General features: G+C 38.3%; 1 protein-coding gene across 1 annotated transcript in view; it reads left to right on the top strand.

Annotated features, from left to right (window-relative positions):
- The window catches only part of MLLT3 (MLLT3 super elongation complex subunit), a 122,899-nt gene that overhangs the window by 90,829 nt on the left and 11,274 nt on the right, over positions 1 to 20,796 (top strand). Inside the window, exons 7-11 of the mRNA XM_063180016.1 lie at positions 9,994 to 10,072; positions 13,716 to 13,851; positions 15,367 to 15,466; positions 18,288 to 18,359; positions 20,216 to 20,287. Of these exons, the coding sequence (XP_063036086.1) occupies positions 9,994 to 10,072; positions 13,716 to 13,851; positions 15,367 to 15,466; positions 18,288 to 18,359; positions 20,216 to 20,287 (459 nt within the window). The remainder of the gene's footprint in view (positions 1 to 9,993; positions 10,073 to 13,715; positions 13,852 to 15,366; positions 15,467 to 18,287; positions 18,360 to 20,215; positions 20,288 to 20,796) is intronic.

The raw sequence follows: 20,796 nt of genomic DNA, 5'->3' as shown, positions 1-20,796 counted from the left end.
GCTGATGAGGGAGGGACTGCTGTTCACCTCCCTGTGCTGTGGAGCCCTGGGGCTGTGCTTTGTGTTTGACACTGCAGAGGAATGCTGGGGGCCCTCTTGGAATGGGCAAGGGATGCTCCTGGTGAACATCATTTGCCTGCCCCAGACTCAAGGATGATGGTGCCTGTGTGTTTCTGGTCTCCTAATACTGAAGTGTGTTCGTGGGCCTGGTAGAGGAAATAAATGAAAGCAGATGTAATCAAGCAGTTTTCTTTCATGACCTCTGTGTGGCAGCTGCCTTTCCCTCTTGACAACATTATTCTCTCCTTCTCTGCTAGGGAATCATTGCTGTTTAAGGGCAGTGTCATAGCTGAAACCAATTTTAATAATATTTTGAGTGTTCATTGAAGGTGGTTCAAGATCACCATATTGGCAGTAGAAAAATTGCTACGAAGCTTAAGTGTGTTAGTGTGAATTTGTGTTAATTCTCTGAGTCATTCTTCAGTATTACTGTGTTGGCTGATAGTCAATACTTCAGTACAGCTTACATTTTTGTTAGAAAAAGATGTTGCAAAATTAATTACTTCATGCTTTTTCCTACCTAAACCAAACTCAAAAAACTCAATAAAACCAAACCCATAAAAACTTTGAGTAAAACATCCAGCTCTATTGCTACTAAAACTTAACACTTTCTATTGAAAGCCTCTAAGCTTTCAGGCTTTCATCCTGCTTTTAAAATAGAAATCTTTATCTGCTCAACAAAAATGTGTCTTTGTGCTTCATTGGGTATGTCAGTGGGGTTTCTAGTGCCCCTCTCTGATCAGCAATATCTCACACCATTCATTCCCATTGGGGCTGAAAACAAGTAGTTGCCTGATCAGATTTATTTGGTGATCAGATTTATTTGTTTATTTGTTTTAACATTGTGCTGCTGTGGAGGGACCAGGAAATTCGGTAATTAATTCTGTCTTTGCCCTAATAAAAATGAAAATTCTGTTTACTTATCCACAGAACTTGTATCAGCATCTCAGAGTGATATGAAAGGAGACTTTAAAGGCAACTGATAATAAGTGCCCCATCAGCAGTAGAGCTGTTTTGTTGCTGAAGTCAACAGGCAGCTCCACCTGTGCCTGAGCTCCCCGAGGAAAAGATGACACACATCAGGGGATAGCAACTGGGGCCAGCAGTAACTGGATCAGTGCCTCAACATTGGTTACCCCAGTCAGAAAACTATTGCGAAACTTGTGATGTTTAATACCATACTTGGTGAACACTCTTGATTAGGACAGAAGTAAATCAAGTGATTTTGCTGCTCTGTATGAGGTAATTTTAGGTATTACCTAAATATTTGGAGGAGGTTACATACAGTAACCTGTGTTTCAAAATTCAGATTATCAGCTGCAAAACTATTACAGTCTAAACTGTGGCAATAAAAAAAGTAGATACAGGCTGCGACAATTTTTGTATCTTTAAGTGGATGAATATTTTTCCATTGCCCATGCTGCTTTAGTGGATTTTAGTTATTACAATTCATCTGTATTTTGTAGATGGAAAAGACATAGTTTCAAGATAGAGCTTATTGCATTGTGTCTTCCACAAGAAAAGTAAAATATCATCAAGTAAAGTGCCATGGTTTGAGTATTCCGTACAGCAGTAATTCAGTTGCAAAGTTACTCATTCAGGGCAGAAAAAGGCCAAAGGAGAAGCCATTCTTTGTGCTCTTGGTGGGCTAAATTTGGGCATTCTTTGTGGCTTTGGGAGAGGGCTAGTAAAAGTAAATAACATTTTGGATGTTAAATGTTACAATTTTAGCTAAAGAAGACAGTTTGTAGATGAGATGTTTCAACTTTATTTGCTTGTGCCATATACAATGTTTTTGGTCCTTTGAATACTGTAAAACTCAAGATTGATCTGATTTGTACTACATGAGTTCTTAATTTAGCCAGTATTTCAAATAATGTAATTGCAGCCCGGTATTTTTAATAACTTTATTCAGTTGTTAAGGTACCTGTTCAGGTAACTATCAATTACATTACAAATAGGTTACACTACATCATAACGATTTGAGTGAAATTAACTTATATATAAGCAATTATCACATTTTCTTATTTTTGTAAGAGATTGTCTTTGTTGTGTGTTATATTCTTACGTCTTATGAAACAGAAGCGAAACTATTAATGTAAAACTCAGATCTTGCTATCCAAAAGTTTTTTTTAAATCAGAGAAGTAGAGATAAGGAGCTTTAAATAAGGATTACTTTTTTGTAAAAGTACTTGTGTAGGCAAAGTTACAGCATTGCAGATATGTCAGCTGTAAATAGTAAAGAACTAATAAGAAAATAGAAATCTGCTCTATACGTTTTCTCTCAGAGAATCAGTGTTGTATGGTGTCATAGTTTAGGCCTGGCACAATGCCAGTGCCCCCATGAGAATACCCTCTCCCTGATGTCTGCTGTGAGATGTGACCAGGAATAAGCAAAGCAGGCTCCTGATTAGAAATAAAGAAAACTTTATTAACTAAACTACAAGAAAAGAAGAGGAAAAAAAAAACATAAGGGAAGAAATGAAAACCTTACAAAATCATTTTCCTCCTCCCCCCCACAAAATTTCCCAATGCAATACATTCCCCCAAATCACCAACTCTCAGTGCGGCACCACCCTTTAGAATATTCAAACTTCAGTCCATGAAGAGGAGAGGAGTCCTTCCTGCACCATAGGCTTCCCCTGGAAACACACTGAAACCTCGTGTGCTTCCTTGTCACTCAGCACCGCCCGGAAAGTCCTTTTGCCACTTGTGACATCTTCCTTCCATGCCCAGTGCTCTCACCACTGTGCATGGACCGGAGCTGCTTTTAGGGTTGTCTTTCAAGGATGCCTTGTCTCACTCCAAAAAGGCACAGCCTCTGCTTTGGGACATCAGTCCCCCCAATTTTTCACCCCCTGGGGCTGAGGAGTACCCACACTGAACCCTCCTGGTTCTGAGGCACTGCCTCCCCCTAAATGCAGTCTCTGTGTCACAGGGAAAACAAATGGTTCCGTCTATGGCCACACAAGAAAAGTCCAGCCAAAAGGCCACTCCGTCATCTCTCCCCCACTCAAGAGTCTTCTGCACTTCCCTTGTGGCCCATTCCCTCTTATCTCATCTCTTATCTCTCTTCTCATTCAGCTCCAGGAGGATCAGCATTTGCAAGGTTTCTATCATGGAGAAAAAGGGTTAAAAATTTCAGTCTCTCCCTGTCCCAGAGCTCTGGCACTCCCACGCTGCCCTGCTGGGCACCTTCTCACTGCGCTGCCCCCCACCCTTCTCCTGGGCCAGCCACTATCAAATTCAGATGCCAGCTCTCCCTCTCTCTCTTTCTCCCCTGGGGGTGGGGGGATGGCTGCCCGATGTCTCTTGGGGCTCCTCCACCCTTCCATCCTCAAGGGCCTCCTCACCCCCATCTCTGTCCAGGCCCAGGCCTACCACATGGCTGCCCCTCCGCCGCCCAGCAGCAGCGGCTGGACAGGGGAGGAACATCCGACCTCTTTGCCTTGAAGTCCCAAGAGAGCTTGCCAGGGCCGCAGCTCTGGTTTTAACCCCTGTGTGTTCTCAGAGGCAGATCTAATCCTCAGTGGTTGTACGAAATGCCAATCTTAAAATCTGAGCATCCATTGGTGGCCTGATGGTAGTGACCGCAGCATCCCAGAAATCTCATTTCCGGTCCAGCCACCGCATATGGTCTGTGTGTATATAATGTGGATGATCTTTTGTGAAAACTACTAGACAAACACATGGTATAATCATAGAGTGAGTGCTTAGGAACCGTTTTGTCAGATGTTTCAGATCTATAGAAAATGTGTGTAGAGCATGTTGCTGCCAAACATCATATCTAAAGATCATTGTTAGGTTTACAGTATAACAAGACTGGCTAAAAATTATGACATTTTGAAGAATCATTTGAGGAGTTTTGTTTTCTTTTAGACACTCAAGAATTTTTTAGGATATGGCATATATTTTTATATTTTTCTCTCTACAGCTTTTCACTGAAACTGGAATGTACAATAAATGAAAGTTGAGTTTTTCAGAAAATTTAAATTCCAGATGTCAAGTTTGAGGGAAGAGTAAGTACAATGAGGCTTGCTGTGAAACTGACAGAGGCAACAGAGATCTGCACTTGATCTCTCTGGAGTTTATAGTTAAATTTTGAACCATTTTGTATTCTGGGACATGAGTTCAAGAGTCTGTGCAGCAGGACTTAAGAAAAAAAAAGCTTCTTACATTTCCTACATTTAGGTATGTATTTGCTTGATTTGTATGACCTCAACAAGCTTTCCACATAGTAAAGTTTTAAGTGTGGGTCATGCTGGGACTGTTCTACAGGTTTGAGCTACATAAGAATAGAGGGGAACTGAGGTGAATTTGCAGACTCTGAGTACCTGCTGAGAAGACCAAATTTCTAATGTGGAGAAATGCACCATAGTAAATAATTATACCCATAAAAGCAGTTTTACATGTAGATGGTTCTCAGTTGTTCTGTTGTTAATAGGAGTGTGTGAACTCCTAACATTAGAGCCTCAGATCTGGGAGAATTTAGGTGATCCACCTTCCTGATGCCCCAAAAGTGACAGCAGACTGTCTGTTTGATTTCCCAGACATGTGATTGCATTAACATCTGTCCTTCTCAGTGGTGACACATAGCGTAGGGCACTGTAGATAAAACAGCATAAGAGAAGGGAGTTGGGAAGTCTTAGCTTCCAACACAGCAGCTGAAGGGGCTGGCCAGAACAACTGCCACCTATCTTCTATCATTACTAATCCCATTAGAGCAGAAGATGTAGAGTAGTTGAATGAAGCTCTCACCTTAGCTTTAATACCAAGACTGAATTTTGTGGTTTGTATTTAGTACTAAAATTAAAGTTACTTTCTTTCCAAAACACATTTTCTTTATTGCCATAGGACAGCTCTGTGTATAGAATGTGTGGAAATTCTCAAAGGGAAAGTTTAACATGTTAAATCAAACTCTCAGAAAATCAGTATCTTGGTATTGTTTGTCAGCTTCATTTGACCTTTCCATAGTTAAAAGAGTGCAGAGGGACAGTTGCTATCCTCTCATCACAGGGCTTTCATGCCACTGGGCTTATAAAATGAGCACTATTTTCCAAACAAGTATATATTATATTGTTTGGCCTCATTTTTTTCCCACGTAGTTCAGACCTTGTATGGAATACAGACCTGTTAAATTTCCCATGTTGCGCTGCTCATACTTTGTAAATTCTTCACAAATATTGATGTCTTTTCACACATTTTTGGTGGTCTAAATAACAGTGTTTAGTGCCAGTTTTGAAAAGCCTTTATATAACCCTGTCTTTGCCAGCATTACCTACGTATTTAGGACAGTCTTTATCCTTCTTGGTAAGGCTTATCTGATGAGAGCTTCCATCAGTTTGCCTCTTGTGTTTAAGGACCATGTTCATATTCATGTGACCATACACAGTTTTAATTTATTTTATCCTTAGTTTACTCATTATCTTGTAGTCCTGAAATCCGTGGAAACTGTAGTATTCAGCCACGCTACAGAGCAATCCTTGATCTTCCCTCCTGTACTTTTTACTTGCTTTACTGTATGTCTGCCACTCTTTTCCATTGAGGTGTTTTCAGGGAAAATACTCTACAGGTTACAGAATGACCATCACTACTGCTTCATCTTTCAATTTTATTGTATGATGTTCTGCAAAAGAATTTTTATCCACATTTTTTGTTCAGTCTCCTGTTCATTAATCTTCTCTAAATCTAGACTATTTGTGAATTTTTCTGTTAGCATTGTCTCAAATTTACTTTTGATTTATAAAGGTAAAATAAAAATCTATCCATAAATGCAGAAAGAAAGGGATTTTCTTTCAAAATTAAATAAAATGTTTCAATAGGACAGTCTGTAAGGAAAGGCAAATCCCACCTGATTCGGTGCAGTTGTTCAGAGGAAACAGTTGCAAAGATTTGATTAAGGCCTTTTCTTGATGCTACTTTTAAAATTAAGACTGTGTTTCAAATTCAAAGAATCACAGACTCCTTGAGGTTAGAGGGTACCTCTGAGTGTCGTCTGGTCTGCCTGCCTTGTTCAGCCCTGTTCAGCCAGGGCCGCTTTGGGCTGGGTGGCCAGGATCCTGTCTAGACTGCTTTTCAGTATCTGTTAGGGAGGGAGATGACAAAATCACCCTGGGCAGCCTGTGCCTATGATTGGTTACCCTTGCAGTGAAAAGCTGTTTGCTGATGTTCAGTGGGAGCCTCTTGTGTGAGCTGCAGATAGGTTGAATTATTCTCCTGAGAGCTGAGGTCACTGACAGGTCACTTAAGTGGCGGTAGATGTTGAAAGTACAGGAGGCCTGTAAGAGAAAAAGGCTTGTCCTGCAGGAGCATGTTCCTCCTCCCTGAAATTCTAAATTTGCACAAAGTGGAAGTGGAAGCAGTGCTCAGCTGTATAGGTAGTTTCAAGTGTACAGACTTCTCAGTATGTATAGCACTGGGAAACATACATCTCTACACTATCATGCATAAAAAATATGAAATATGTAGACTGATATGAAATGAGATCTTGCTACACCACTTCATGTTTACTTAAAGAAACAATTTGTAAGCTTCCTTCAAGAGTGGTTCAGGGAAAGGCTAGAAAAACCAGTGTCACCCACATACAGATATATTCTATTTCTTACTGTAAGAATTAATAAAGAGCTTGAAATGATGGGGGTTATTTTTAGAGTCACAGAATCATATCCTGAGTTGGAAGGGACCCACAAGGATCATCTAAGTCCAGCTACTGGCCCTGGACCTGACAGCCTCAAGAAGTTGTACAAATTGGGACAATCATAAAATATTACAGAAACAGCTCCATTATGTCCTCTGCTATAAACAGGTGGGCTTGCCTGAAAGTTTTTTGCAGCTCAAGAGTGAGCTACTTGTAAAAACAGACAAGAATTTGAAAATGGCAGAAGCCAGGTGATTTAGAAAAATCACTGGTAAAAAAGATACCTTTTCACAGAAAACTTGGGCCAAAGAAAATTGCCTTTTTTGCTGAACAGCTTCAAAGCTCAGAATCCCTCAATCAGGCCTAATAAAGAAGTCACTGTCTACTGTGCATCACTGTGAGAGCACTAAAATGAAGCAGACTGTCTAAGAATGCAATATATCATAGGGGGTCATTGCACTAATGAATAGTTCAGGCCCAAACTCTCATTAGCTTCTCTGTAGAAAGAGAAAATTGGTAAAACAGGAAAAGGTCATATGAGAGAAGCTCTTCCCTGATACTATCTTAAACTTTTATTGTTGAAAGATAGGCTTTAGTTAATATCAGACCTATTAAAAAAAACTATTTTGTGATTAGGAACCAGTGAATAAGAGCAGAAAGCCTAAGTGCATAAAGCCATAAATACCTTAGTCCATGGGTTAACAATCTGTAAAAGTGTCAAAAAGCATTGCTTAAGTGATAGAAGACACCCGCTAGAAGCATGGGTGCTGTTGGCACCAGTCCATATTCATATATGGAAGGCATCTTTTTAGTTCCTTCTGAAAAGGCAAATCTTTTCTGTTAATAACATTCTTTCTCAGGTTAAAAGCAACTGTTTCTTCTGTGTGTGTTCTCACCCAGATTTCTCAGTCCAAAATGGTTTCATTTCCAATACTTAACAGTTTTAATATTTATGCTAATCTATATTCCTTGGAATAAATTTTCAGGTTTTGGGATGTTTAAGGAAATGAAGTAAATAGTTTCAAAAGTTATTAGGAACCCTTTTGAAGTCTAGATGATCAATGTGTTTCCTAAGTTTTTGTGGTTTGAGTTCTCAAAATGATCTTGCTAAAGCAGAGCAAAAATTTTACCAGGAAAATACACAACTTTGTATGTATCTATATTTATTTGTTCTTGTAATATTGACCCAGTTAGTTAATGCTGGGAGAAAATTTTGGTTCGGAGCAACTTCACTGGTATTTTTATGCCTTATAACGAGAATGAGATTAGGCCTTTCTCCCTTTTTTAATTTCAAGCAAGCTAGTTAAAAAAGAAAGTAGCGAACTTGTAATAGTTAAATAGTCTCTGTGCCTATTTGATTTTTTTCTTTTCAGACTTTTAGCACTTGAAAGCCAAATATGACTGTGTTTTAGTGTTTGCTTTTTTTTTGAGGGAATGGACTTTAAGTAAGTTGAAGCTCATGCTGAAATTAATAAAGAAAAAATACAGTTAATGTAAATCTGCAGAAACCAGTTCTCAGCTAGTAATTTTGCTGCAAGAAGCAGAAATTGATGGATAAACCAGATGTTTAAGAGTAGCCTGCAGCTAGACAACTGAGCTTAGTTTGCTGATGTCTTTAAAGTTTGCCTGGACACTTGTTCTTCATCACTGCAGTCTGTTTCATATTATCATGATTATTTTACAGCTAAAAATCTTGTAAGGTTTTGCAGAAACTCAGGAAGGAAATGTTTTATTTTTATTTTTTTCAAAAATGCTTGATTTTCAGAGCAGTGTCAAGTAATGCTGCAGTGTGTTTCGAAAAGGTTTGATGCTGTGTAGTGTGTAAGAATCTCTCTTGGTACTCTGAGTGGGTTGTGTTGCTGTTTGGGTTGGGTTTTGTTGCACAGGATTGATTCAGTTGTATATAAGTGGCATACACACACAGAGTTAGGTACAGAGTTTGTATTTTGACTGTGTGTCTGTGAGAACTGGAGCTGATGTTGATTTAAGGAGAGCAGATGTTAATGGTGTATTCTGTTGCCCAAATAGGCATCTTTTCATAGTGAGAAAAGGCAACAAAAGGCAGTAAATCTGCCTGCTCTATTATGAAGGGCAACAATGGATTGATTTATGGGGAAAAAGCAACTGTTAGGCTTAGGTAGTGAAAACTGAGTTTTACAGACTGGATATTTCTGCTGTCATTTTTGAGAACAATTTTGTTCTGTCTTAATCGTGAGGCAAGGAGAGTCAGAAAATGTTGGTTAGCCTGGGTAACACATCATGATACACAGTTGTATAAAATTTAAAGTGTAAGCAGGTTTAATTTTCAATAGTAGACCATTATTTTCTAAACTGATTTTCACTGTTCCTTCTGTATGACCACTTCTTTTGTGTTCTCTGTTAGCATCCCCTTTGCCCTCATACCAGATTCATGCTTTGTCTCATGTACACAGATGAGTGTGCAAGGATGTATCATTGAGTCTAGGAGTCAGCCAGAAAGTGTATGGAGACATGCAACCTGGCAGCGGGAAGAAGACTCTTCAGTAAAATAGTACAGAATTTTTCGATGAAGTAATAGATTTTCTCATTAAACTAAAGGGAAATTTACACATTTTAAACAACAGTAGGAAAAAATTTGTGTAGAACTGTTTGTTAAATAATACACACTGATTTTAATAGCCTTGTTTAAAAATCCAGTTCTCTTTTGTAATTGGTAAATTCTAGATAATTTCACTTTGTAACCAAGCATAACTTCTGATTCAATCACATTTACAATCTGCGGAGTTTTGATACATCTGAAAAGGGTTAGGAGAATTTTAGTCACAGCATAAAAGTTTCATTTGAATCCGTATATTAAGACTTATTTTCTAAGGGAGATGAAACAAAACTGTCTGAGGTTTTCTGGCATTTAGTGTGGTCTGCTCGGGTCTTTTATTTTTCAATTCCACAATGTCATTGCTAATTAGAAAAACATTGCATCTCTAGTATGACAATGACAGTGATGCCTTAGGTCCATTATAAACTCATTTAGTCTTCCATATTGTATAATCCTTCAAACAAGGCTTTGGAAACTTCTTGTTAGACTTAAGCAAAGAACTAGACATGATGTAGTAGTGTGTGTGTATGGTGAGTGCAATAGTAATTTACACAATGTTTGCCTCACTGACACCTGAAGTTAAGGTCTTTGAGTACTATTTGGCCCCACAGTTTCTTTTTCTTGACAGATTGTTTTAGGCAGTAACTAACCATAAGAGTTTTTCTAGGCAAAAGAATGTCTCTTAAAAAATGTTATTTATTTTCTTTTTTTTTCTTTTAAGTCTGAACAGCCCAGTCCTGCCAGTTCCAGCTCCAGTTCCAGTTCCAGTTTTACACCATCTCAAAACAACAGACAACAAGGTATCAGTAAAGGAAAAGAAATTGAAATGAATGTGTGAAATGAATGAGCCAATGAAAACAAAACTCATGGCATCTCATGACCTCTTTTCTTCTGTGTTTCACTGCCTGAACTGGCCACAGTTTTGATTTAGAGACTTTTCTGCAGGTTGTTTTCAGATGTGGGTATAAGGGCAAAATAAAAGGAGAGAAATAAAGTGGTAATCTGAGAAAAGGGTATGAATATCGGTTGTTTTGAAGGACTGAATACACGCCAGTCACTTAATAGAGGATAAACCCAACAGAGCTTGTGTTTCTGAGTTGTCCTTCTGCAGGGTTAGGTAGCATGGCACCTGGCTCCATCTGAAGCCCTGGAAAAGTGTGGTTTCCCGTGGGCAGCCAACAGAAACCCACAGATGTGTTTATGTAGACCCTTTCAAAGGCTCTGAGCATCCCATACTACTGGGAAGTTTTAAGAGCACACAGTATTTACTTCAAATACATGGCAGGGAAGGATGATGGTTAGATTTAAAGTTTGCGTTTTGATTTTCTGGCTAATACTTTCAGTTTACTTGAAACTCAATAAAGAATTGCAGTTTTCTCCCTGGACACTTTGCCAAGGCATGTTTTCTGTAAATAAGCTGATATTAATTCTCCATGATCTATTAAACTACTTAGTTCCTGCTTGGCTTCCTTCCCTGGTTTACAAGATTGTACAACTGATACATTCTTAATGAGTTTTTGTTTTATTATTTGGATAAGGAGCATTAAAAAAGCAGTCTTTGACTTAACAAAATTGTTTGTTTTAGCCATTTGTATTCCTCAATGGTAAACTTGATTTAGGGTTATGACAATACATTAGTGCCTCAGGCACACTGACTTTAAATAGATTTGTACATGATTATGTGATGCATATCTGTCCTAGTGCCTTTCTGTAGGTGACTGGTACTGATTTTCTGATGTTTTCTGGCAGTGTTATGCCATGTGGAAGAAGGCAAATCTTGAAATGAACGGTGGTAATGACTGGCTTCAGGCAGTTAATATTTACCTAACAATAAACAGATACACTTCCTGCTGAAACCCCATTTTTGTTCTCACAAAAACTTCAGTGGTGTGAACTGTCCATTACAAGCCAAAAGACTTAGATACCCTCTTCTGCATCTGTTATCTTTGCTGGGAAAAAATTTAGTAGTTTCTTCTGAGCAGACTGGTCCCATCCATGTTTTCTGGATCATATACATGACGTATCACCGATTGTCTTTCAGTTCGTCTCTAGATTAGGTGGGAGATTTGTCCTCCAGTGTGAACAGCCCTGAAGTGCAAATGGTCTGTGCATCTTCTCTTTTTTGCAGCAGTAAATAGTGGTTTCTGCTTCCTTCTGGGAGTTCCAGAAATAAGCATGTTTATTGTCCAGGCCATGCATTTGTATATCAAAGGTATGGAGCACCAGGCATACCATGGCATGTTCACAATGTATGTTGTGCTCTGGTCAGAAGCCATGCTTTTCCTCTCACCTGGAAGTTACTTGCTAGGACTGATGCTCTTTTTTGGTTGCATTTAGACTCCAGTGCTCACTCATGTGTCAAAAAAACACAGCATGAACTTTTTTCACCTCTTTTTGCATAAACAGTGGGCCAGCTTGAGGTTCCTCAAGTTCTTCTATCCTTGGGGCTTACTTTGATATTTATCTATTTCTTTACCAAGAAAACTTGTTCATGGGCAACTCCTAATTTTCAGTTTCTCCTTAACTTTTCTGATATCTTATCAGGCAACAACTGCACAAACCTTTAAAAAGGTGGTTATGGAATTTTAGAGTAAGTGTGCAAGAAGCAGAAGCATGTGCTATCCCTGCTAGGAAAAAAAAAAAGACCTAAAAATTAATGCTCTGTGGATTGGTAGAAAAGTCTGCTGAAAAGTTAGGTAGCAATGTGCTTTTCAGACTCCCAGACATGCTCCTGCACTAAGTGAGAACTTGTTTCAATGACTAGCTGTTCAATGCTGATGGGGCTGTCAATGATGGATGTATCTGAGGAGTCCAAGTTTCTTTTTATTACTGCTTCTATAAAAGCCTTTTCCCTCCTTCAAGGGTCAGATGGTAAGTTATTCAGTCAGACTACAAGTTGTCATTTGCAGCTGAGCATTGTCTTCCTGAGATTCAAACAGGGACAGAAAATGGAGCACAACTCAGCTGCTTCTACATATCAGCTGTGGGTGCATGGACAAGATGTACTTCCATAATGTCACCTATACAAATGTCTGGTCAACCAGGAATTTGCCCATGAGGACCATCTGGTTTTCTTTCCTAGGGTGTGAAAACAGAGAAAAGGCTCATTTCTCTGAACTGTCCAAATTGTGTCAATTTACAGAAAGTTCTAGGGCAGCCTGAGTGATAAATCATTCCAAACAACAGCTTGGAAGTCACTTGCACAAAACTAGCCAAAATGCTTATGGCCTGAACTTTGCTATGTCTGTAACAGTCCATAAAACTCTCCTCCCCCATGAAGGGAGCACTGTCATACTCATTACCCTGTTATGAGTATGACTGACAGATGTCTCCCTTCTCTGCTGGCAGTGACCAGGGAGGACAGTCCTTGACTCAGTTTTGCCATTAGCAAATAAAGAGTTGAAAGCTTCATCTCAGGCTCAATGTATTCATGTTAGTACTGTGTTTCTTGGGCTGAAGGAATTGCAACCATAATAGTAATTGCTGTTCTTACAGCCATCACTGGTGCTTTCAACTGCTGCTTCATGTCTTAGATGGGCTGTACTTTATAGTTAAATGTCCTATGGCACCGGGACATTTTACTTTCTTCCCTCTTCTAATCTGCTTTTGCCCATTCTTATTTCAAGTAGCTGTAGTGTTACACTTCCCAGCTCTATTAAACATGTTTTTCTTTCTGTAACTGTCTCTTAGAGTAAAAAGAGTGAAAATCAAAACCCAAACTGAGCTCAATGCAGTTTTGTAAGCAAGTTAAGCTTCGTACGTTCTTGCTAATACAGGAAAAGTGATAACATGGTGTTGGATGATATTGATGCACTTCATACTTATCAACATGGGTGAAGTAGTTAGTCCACTTGAAATTGATCCTGAAATAATAGGAACATCTGAAGGTAATATACATAAAAACCAAGAAGACAAAATGACTGCCTTGTGTACAGTACAATTTACTCAGAGTGATTTGTTAGAACCAACCTCTCATACATGGATTAACCTAATAAATGTACTAATACTGATCAGTATGTCCTGTAGATCTTAACTCACATATAATGAGAAAGCAAAAAATACTAAACCCCAGCAATACAAAAGAAGCATGCTCTTAGTAAGCATACATTTCATGTCAATTTCTCCTGTGGTGACAGTATTTTACTTACTTCAGCTATGGTCCAGGGTGCAAATTGTTCTAACACTTGAACACGTGAATTGTCATTGTCAAGAGTAAGTCTGTTGAAGCTGACAGAGTTGCTCATGTGAGTAAAGATTCATGAATATATGGACAGGTCCCTGCAGTATAATCATCCAGTGCATTACTTAGTTACTTAGTTTGTTTGGTTTTTAAGACTCTCCTCTCTCAGCACTCTGTGGGGGAGATAGTTTTTAAAGCTGGGTAAATTGCCCAAAGTACTGGGAAGTAAACTTTGTTGATTTTTATTGTCTCTGTTGTTTCAGGTCCATTGAGAACTATAATGAAAGATCTGCATTCAGATGATAATGAAGATGAATCAGATGAAGCAGATGACAAGGACAATGACTCTGAGTTGGAACAACCTGTAAATACACGAGGAGGAGGAGGCAGGAGTCGCAGGTGAGTGTCCCGTGATTGAAAGTGGCCTGCTGACCAAGACATGTAGTGCTTGTTAGTAACAAAGCAAGGTCCGATGTTTTCAGAGTGCTGAGTAGCAAATGGGCAGAAAATTCACTCTTTCTAAAGCATCTGCACATAAAAGAGCCCTTTTCAAGCACTAACACAAGTAGCCGTTCCTGATACAAACTCATCCTCTACTAATCAATATGGTTATGATGATTCTCATTTGCTTGACTTTACTCAATTTTATGTGATCGTGACTTGAGACGAGGAGTTATAATTACTCCCTGGCCTAAATTAGAGAAATTTGTCCTTCCACTGTTGAATAACCTATTCTATACATAGTCACAAGACCTCTTTGCTTACCAGTTTTACATTAAGCTGTTAAATTGAATCCAAATCAATGAAATTTGAATTTCAAGTAAATTCTGTGCTGCATAGAGTAGATAATGCATAAAAATGCATCAGAGCGTAAAGCAAGTGTCTGTCAAAAATATTTTTTAATTTTTTATTTTTTAAAAGAAGCTTCTGCATCCTTGCTACAACCTTCAGAAGGCATCCCAAAACTCATATGGTGTTCAGGCAGCTTGAAGCTCCATCCAAATGATGTTCAAAGTTATGGAAGAAACCAAAACTGTGTCTCTCAAACATTCTACATATTAGGTTCTTTATGTAATTCAGAGGATTTTCCTGTTAGAGCACAGCACCTGAGTGGCAGTGTCAGCTACTGCTCGAATGGGAAGATAACAGGAAAACTTTAATAAATGCAGCTGCTTCCCTGGTGTACTTTAGCAGCTGGAATCAAGGAGAAAAAGACGAAGATGACTAGCTGTTGGAGAATTTGTTGTCAGTGATTGTTTAAAGGATTGTTTCAAGCTCAGCTTGTCTCCTGGTGTGGAGATTTTGTTTCAGTTTTTTGATGAAACTTTAAGGCTATTGTTTTTCTGCTTCATTTTGTCCCAATTTACTAATGTTTTTTTCCCCAACAAAAAATATTTTCTGTTCATAAGTGAATGAAAGGTGAAACTGACTAGGAGCTGGGCTTTTTTGTGGTCTCTTCTGAGATGCTAAGTTTTTAATCAGGAAAAGCTGTGTTAACTTTTGACAATAAACAAGGAACTTTTCAGTAAAACATGTATTCAGGTGGGATGTACAGCTGTTTGGAAGGGTTTTAGGAGAGCAGAAAAGTGTCCCTAAAGGCCAGTTTCCTTCTTTGACATAGCTGTGAACTGAGATAGGGAGAAGCAGTTGAATTTTGTAGGTGTTTAACCATTTCTGTAAAGTTAGCTGCTGTTAGCGAATTGCAGACAGGCAGCCTCCTTCTTTGTGCTACAAATAGTTTTTTCCAGAGTGCAGCCCTGCTCAGATGCCTCTCTTCCATGTGACCTTGATGAACAATAGCCTGCTTAGCAAGGGATTGGTCATTGTAAGTCCCTACCTCAAAGTCCAAGGTTGACTTACCCCATTGACAACCCTTTGTCTGCAGATGTAATGCTGTGGCTCTTTTTTCTGCAGGGTTAGTCTGAGTGATGGCAGCGACAGCGACAGCAGCTCAGCTTCCTCACCGCTGCGTCATGATCCAGCACCACCTGTTCTGAAAACCAGCAACAGCCAGGTGAAAAACGCAGTTTGGCTTTGTATTAGCAGCAGACAGAGTTAGCATCAATCTCAAGATTTTATTGATGCATCTCTTCTCCTTTCTCCCACCAGTGTTCATCTGGAAAGATGCAGTATTTTTTTTTACTGCAGTGGAAGGCACAATAGTTTTTACTTTGCATCACAGTACTTGTTCTAAATTTTTAAGAGCTAACGTTATTTCTGAGGTAGCAACATAGGGTAGTTTGGTTTTTCAAGGAAAATAAAGTAAATTACCTAGAGTTGCAAAATACTCCAGGGACAAATGATAATTAGCTTTTGGTTAGTACCTCTCTCACAGTAAGTATAAAAACTCACATTATTTACAAAATAAAATACACCATTTTTCAGTTATTTTAAGTGTCAATTGCATCATATGTAAAGCTGTTAGGACACATACTGGCTACTTACAGTTGTGATATAGTTAAAATGGTGTCTATGTGCACACAAGTTTGTGGTTTAGAGGGTGAGCTTAATAGGTGGGTCTTTTCTATATCTGTTTTCTATAATTGCTTCAGTTATCTGGCAGATATTATTTATTTGCCTTTATTTTTCTATTAAGATTTCCAGCACAAGCTACAGTACAAACCCCAAATATTAGCTAATTTCAAATGCATTGTGGGGAAGTAAACGCCACAAATTAGGAAGTACTTTGTGCACAGAGAGAAGGTAATTTCATGTCCAGAAAATATTCTTATTTTCTACCACTGTAGGCTCTTCTAAGTTGTCTATACAGAAGTTACAAGTTTTATTTAAGAGATAGACTCGAAGTCAAAAAGCTGTCTGTAGGGGTGAAGAATGTTGCATTTACTGACCACATAAGCACAAGAAAAATAAAAAATCTGTCTTGTTGGCATGTTGTTTAATGAAGACTGATTTCTAAAAAACCAATGCAATTGTTAAGTAATTGTAAGTCTCAATATCAGCAGTCCACTCAGTCACATCTTTTGTGTTCCTTTGCTTCTTGGTGATATAGTAGAAGGTCTATCTCCACATTTAGAAACTCCAAACAATAGCTGTGTGTCTGCTAAAAAAAAACCCCAAAACTTCACATACCTTCTTCCATTTCTTTAAATGAACTAAATTTTGAGCCCGATTTTTGAGCTAATCAGGCTGCAAATTGGAAATTTTGGGAAGCATTGTGAGAATTCAAATTGTGTGAACTATAGCTACATTTGAAATCTCTTCTTGGTACCTTAGTGCTGCTTGCCAGGATGATCTTTTACTGATGAAATCAGGTCTGTTTTAACCAAGTTCCTTTATAGAACCGAAGAGTTTGTATTTGTATTAGCTTTCTCAGACATGATTAGTGCTGTATCTCATCTATAAAGTGCTTAAGATGTTACATTTAAACTGCATATCAAGAGCATTGTAAGGAAGCTGCTTTTTAAAATACACTGTGTTCTTGACAAAGTTCTATTTGAAACCAAGAATTTTCTTCCTGTGAAAACTATAAATGCATCTAAAAGGTACTGAATCCATCATTAAAGGCCTGTTTTTTTGTAGGGTTGGGTGGGGGTTTTTTTCAAGACAAAACTTTGCTACTGGCCTACACAGCAGTAACCCTAGAGGGTGTTGAACAGAAGTACTAGAATTATTCTTCAAAAATGTATGTTTTGAATCTGAACATTCATCACTCTTGGCTAATTAAATCAAGTAAGGTTAACTCAGATCTGCAGTCTCATTCTCTAGATAGGAAAATAGCTGTCTGCCAGCTGTGTTCTTAAGATGCTGGGGAAGACATATACAATTTAATCATTTGTACCAAGGGAAGGAGAAACAAGCGAGGACTTGGGGAAGATGTCAGTAAGGCTTCTAGAAGACTTGTTCTTACACGCTTTATTTCCTTGCTTTAATTACTGAGTTTTATCCTGTGTTGTGGCTGTTGGGTATGATTTTTGGAGTTAATCATGTTGGTGATGTTAGTCTCACTTAAAATGAAATGTGAAACATAATCTCCCATTATCTGTGATTACTTGGTTTTCTTTGATGTTTTTCAGAAGAACTGGTTATATTATAGGTTAGGAATGATATAGTGATATTTCTTTTAACTTCAAGAAATTGTTATCTGTTGGAAAAATGGAAAGAACAATCAACAGTTCATTTTCCCCCAAATATTTCTGCCTTTAGTTCTAAAAGTTTCAAATCAGGCATGGTGTCCTGCTGCTTGTTGATGTACTCTTCTTGAATCTATTTCAGTATCAGATGAAGCAATCTTGGCTTGTATGAGTGATAATAAATGGGTGTGAGTGGCATTGAAGGAAGGGTGCCATATAAGTACAAAAGTAATTACTGCCCATCACTTCGTTTTTCAGTTATAACTCATACAATCAAACAGTCACTCATACACTCACTCAGTCAAACAGTCAAGGACTGTTTGAAAACCTCTGCTGTCAAAGAAAAGAGATAGTATTGAGGAGGTAAAAAAGGAACAGGAAAACTACAGTGATAATGTTTCGTTTCAAAGGCACTGGAGACACCCTCAGCATTGTTTAGTGTCTGCCAAATCACCTCTTATCCTCCCAGCATGTGAAAGATAGGGGGGAAAAAAGCATTGAGAAGGCTTTAAGTGATGTAAAATTCCTACTTTTAAGGATTAGTAATATCATTATCACCTCATTCCAGTATGTCAGCTTTTTCTGCTGTAAGTTACTGTTTGTTCTGAAAAGCATGAGTAAGTTCTATGGATTAAAGAATGAAAAGCTCAGTTTTGAGTTTGTTTTATTAACAGCTGAATTTTTCCATATAGAGTTGTATCGAGTGATGCATTTAATTTTTACAGAATTTTCTTTATTTTCCAGATTTTAGAAGTGAAAAGTCCAATAAAGCAAAACAAAACAGATAAACAAATGAAGAATGGGGATTGTGATAAGGTAAATACCAATGAGGGAGCAATAAAGTACTCAGAATATGATACTACTATAGCAATAAATACTATACTACTGTAGCAATAAACGACTCTAGAATATGTGTTTACCAAATACCAACCTTTGTTACAGAATGAAAATCTTAGTAGAGCTTTGCTTTGGATTCCTTTAGGTGCAGATCTTTTTCTGTTTTCTTTCTATAATTCTTGTGTCTTCTTTCATATTTTGAATTTTTTTCCTTCTTTTCAATCAGGTGATTTGGCAAATTTCACCAGTTGGGACTCCTCCATCTATTTATTTTATCTACTGTCCACCATAAGTTTGTGCTGTGCTTCCCAGAGGAATGAGATGTAGATGAGAATTCATAGATGTATTCCTAGCCCGCAAGTGAATCAGGGGAAAGAAGAAAGTCTCTTTTCCAGAATCCTTTCTGAAGGCTGTGCGTTAGGAAGTGGCAGTGTGATTTAGCATGTTAACTAAAATGACATGAAGCAACTGTCACCATTTAACGCTGAGATAGTTTGATTTACGTCTGTCTAATGGTTGTGGGCAAGAGCTCTCAATCCTTCCATGAGTGAACATAGCACAATTGCCCACTATGGACAAGTTTCTCTGAAAGCTTATATTTTACTGGTATTAGTGTCAATTTTGTGATGATAATTTAAGGCAAAAGATGGAAGTGGCAGCGTCTAGATTTTTAGTGTCTAGAATTTTATCTGCAATATCTAGATTTTTAGTGCTCTGATATTTTGGTTTGCATTTTGGTTGCTTAGGTTGAGTGCCATATCTCATTCTGCTTACAAGCAAAAAAAAAAAAAAATTTAATGGCTCAGGAGCCATTTCTGAAGGAGAAAGTTGATAATAAGGTGGAGAGGTGAGACTTGTTTAATATCCGAGGGAAGAAGCGCTAGAATTTACCTTTGGATTAATCTTGCTTAGTCTTTCTTTCCCTGTTGACACAAAAGAAATAATTACATGCCTCTAGAGAAAATGATTTGATTTTGAGTCTTTGGGTTTGGTTTTTATGTAGAAGGATAGAATATGTTTTCTAAAGATGCTGTTTTGGCATCCCCAGTCTTATGATGCTTTCTGGCACAGCTGAGATACAGAGATTATCAGTAAATAATGACCACCTATGAAGATTTCTGTCAGTGTGAAGTATCTTAAAAAAACCACAAAAAATTACATTTCTGTTGTATTAAGCTAGAGAATGCCAGACTATTAATAAAACATACAGCTCAAAGGAGAGTTTGGTCTTATCTCAAGTCCTGTGTGCCATACTATAAGAAGGATTTAAAGCTGTTAGAGGGCATTCAAAGCGGGTCTGCAAACACAGGGAAAGGCCTAGAGGGGAAGGAGCCTCTGAGGTCACTTGGTCTGTCCAGCCTGGAGAATAGGAGACTGCAGGGGGAGAACTCATTGACTGAGGGAAGACCTCCTGAGAGGAAGAGGAGGGGCAGCACTGATCTCTTCTCCATGGTGACCAGTGATATGGCCCAAGGAAATAGCCTGAAGCTGAGTCAGGAGAGGCTGGATATTAGAAAAAGGTTCTTCACCCAGAGGGTGGCCAGTCCCCAGAATGGGGTCCCCCAGCAAACTGGTCACAGCACCAGCCTGGCAGAGTTCAAGAAGCTCAGAGAATGGAAATGCTCTCAGACACATGCTGTGACCCTTGGCGCTGTCCTGTGCAGAGCCAAAAGCTGGACTCAGTGATCCCTCTGGGTCTCTTCCAGCTCAGGATATTGATTGCAAGATTTAAAATAAGATTTCTATTTCTACTGGTTTTGAAGACATCTGAAGTTTATGAATACATTGCTATGACTTAATTAACAAGTTGTTTATGGGGGGGAATTTGTTTCTAGGCATATCTTGATGAACTAGTAGAGCTCCACAGAAGATTAATGACATTGAGAGAGAGACATGTACTGCAGCAGGTGAGAAGCATTATCATACACTATCACAGTGCACTCATTGAAATTCTTAAGTCGCATCTATTTCTATTTTGCTTTTATTTAAAACTCTGTAATCAATTTTAGATTATTCGTTAAAAACTCTGCTATCAATTTTCGTAGCCTTCAAGCCTGTATAGTCCATAGAAGTCCTTTACCTCTTACACTGCAGTTTTGGGAATTTAATATTAAGTGTGTTACTGTGTTGTCTCTCTAAATGGCAAATTATAAAAAAAATGCCTGAGATATATTTTTCACCAGTTTGTTGTTATGTTTCTTAACATACTGTATCAATAATTATAAAAGCAGGATGGGAGAATGGACATAGCTGTGCACTGTCACTTGATAAAAATCTTGTTGCTTCTTTCCTGAAAATGACCAGCTTTGTCTCAGAAACAATTGAAGTGGGTTTTTTCCCATGGGAAGCAGAAAATATAAAATTCAATGGAAAGCCCACTTTGAAGAAAAACATAATATATTCCTTGAATCTTCTG

This window comes from Melospiza melodia, chromosome Z (assembly GCF_035770615.1).
Source record: "Melospiza melodia melodia isolate bMelMel2 chromosome Z, bMelMel2.pri, whole genome shotgun sequence".
Taxonomy (NCBI): domain Eukaryota; kingdom Metazoa; phylum Chordata; class Aves; order Passeriformes; family Passerellidae; genus Melospiza; species Melospiza melodia.
Note: the sequence above shows the minus strand (reverse complement) of the source record. Positions and strands in the feature narration are given on the sequence as shown.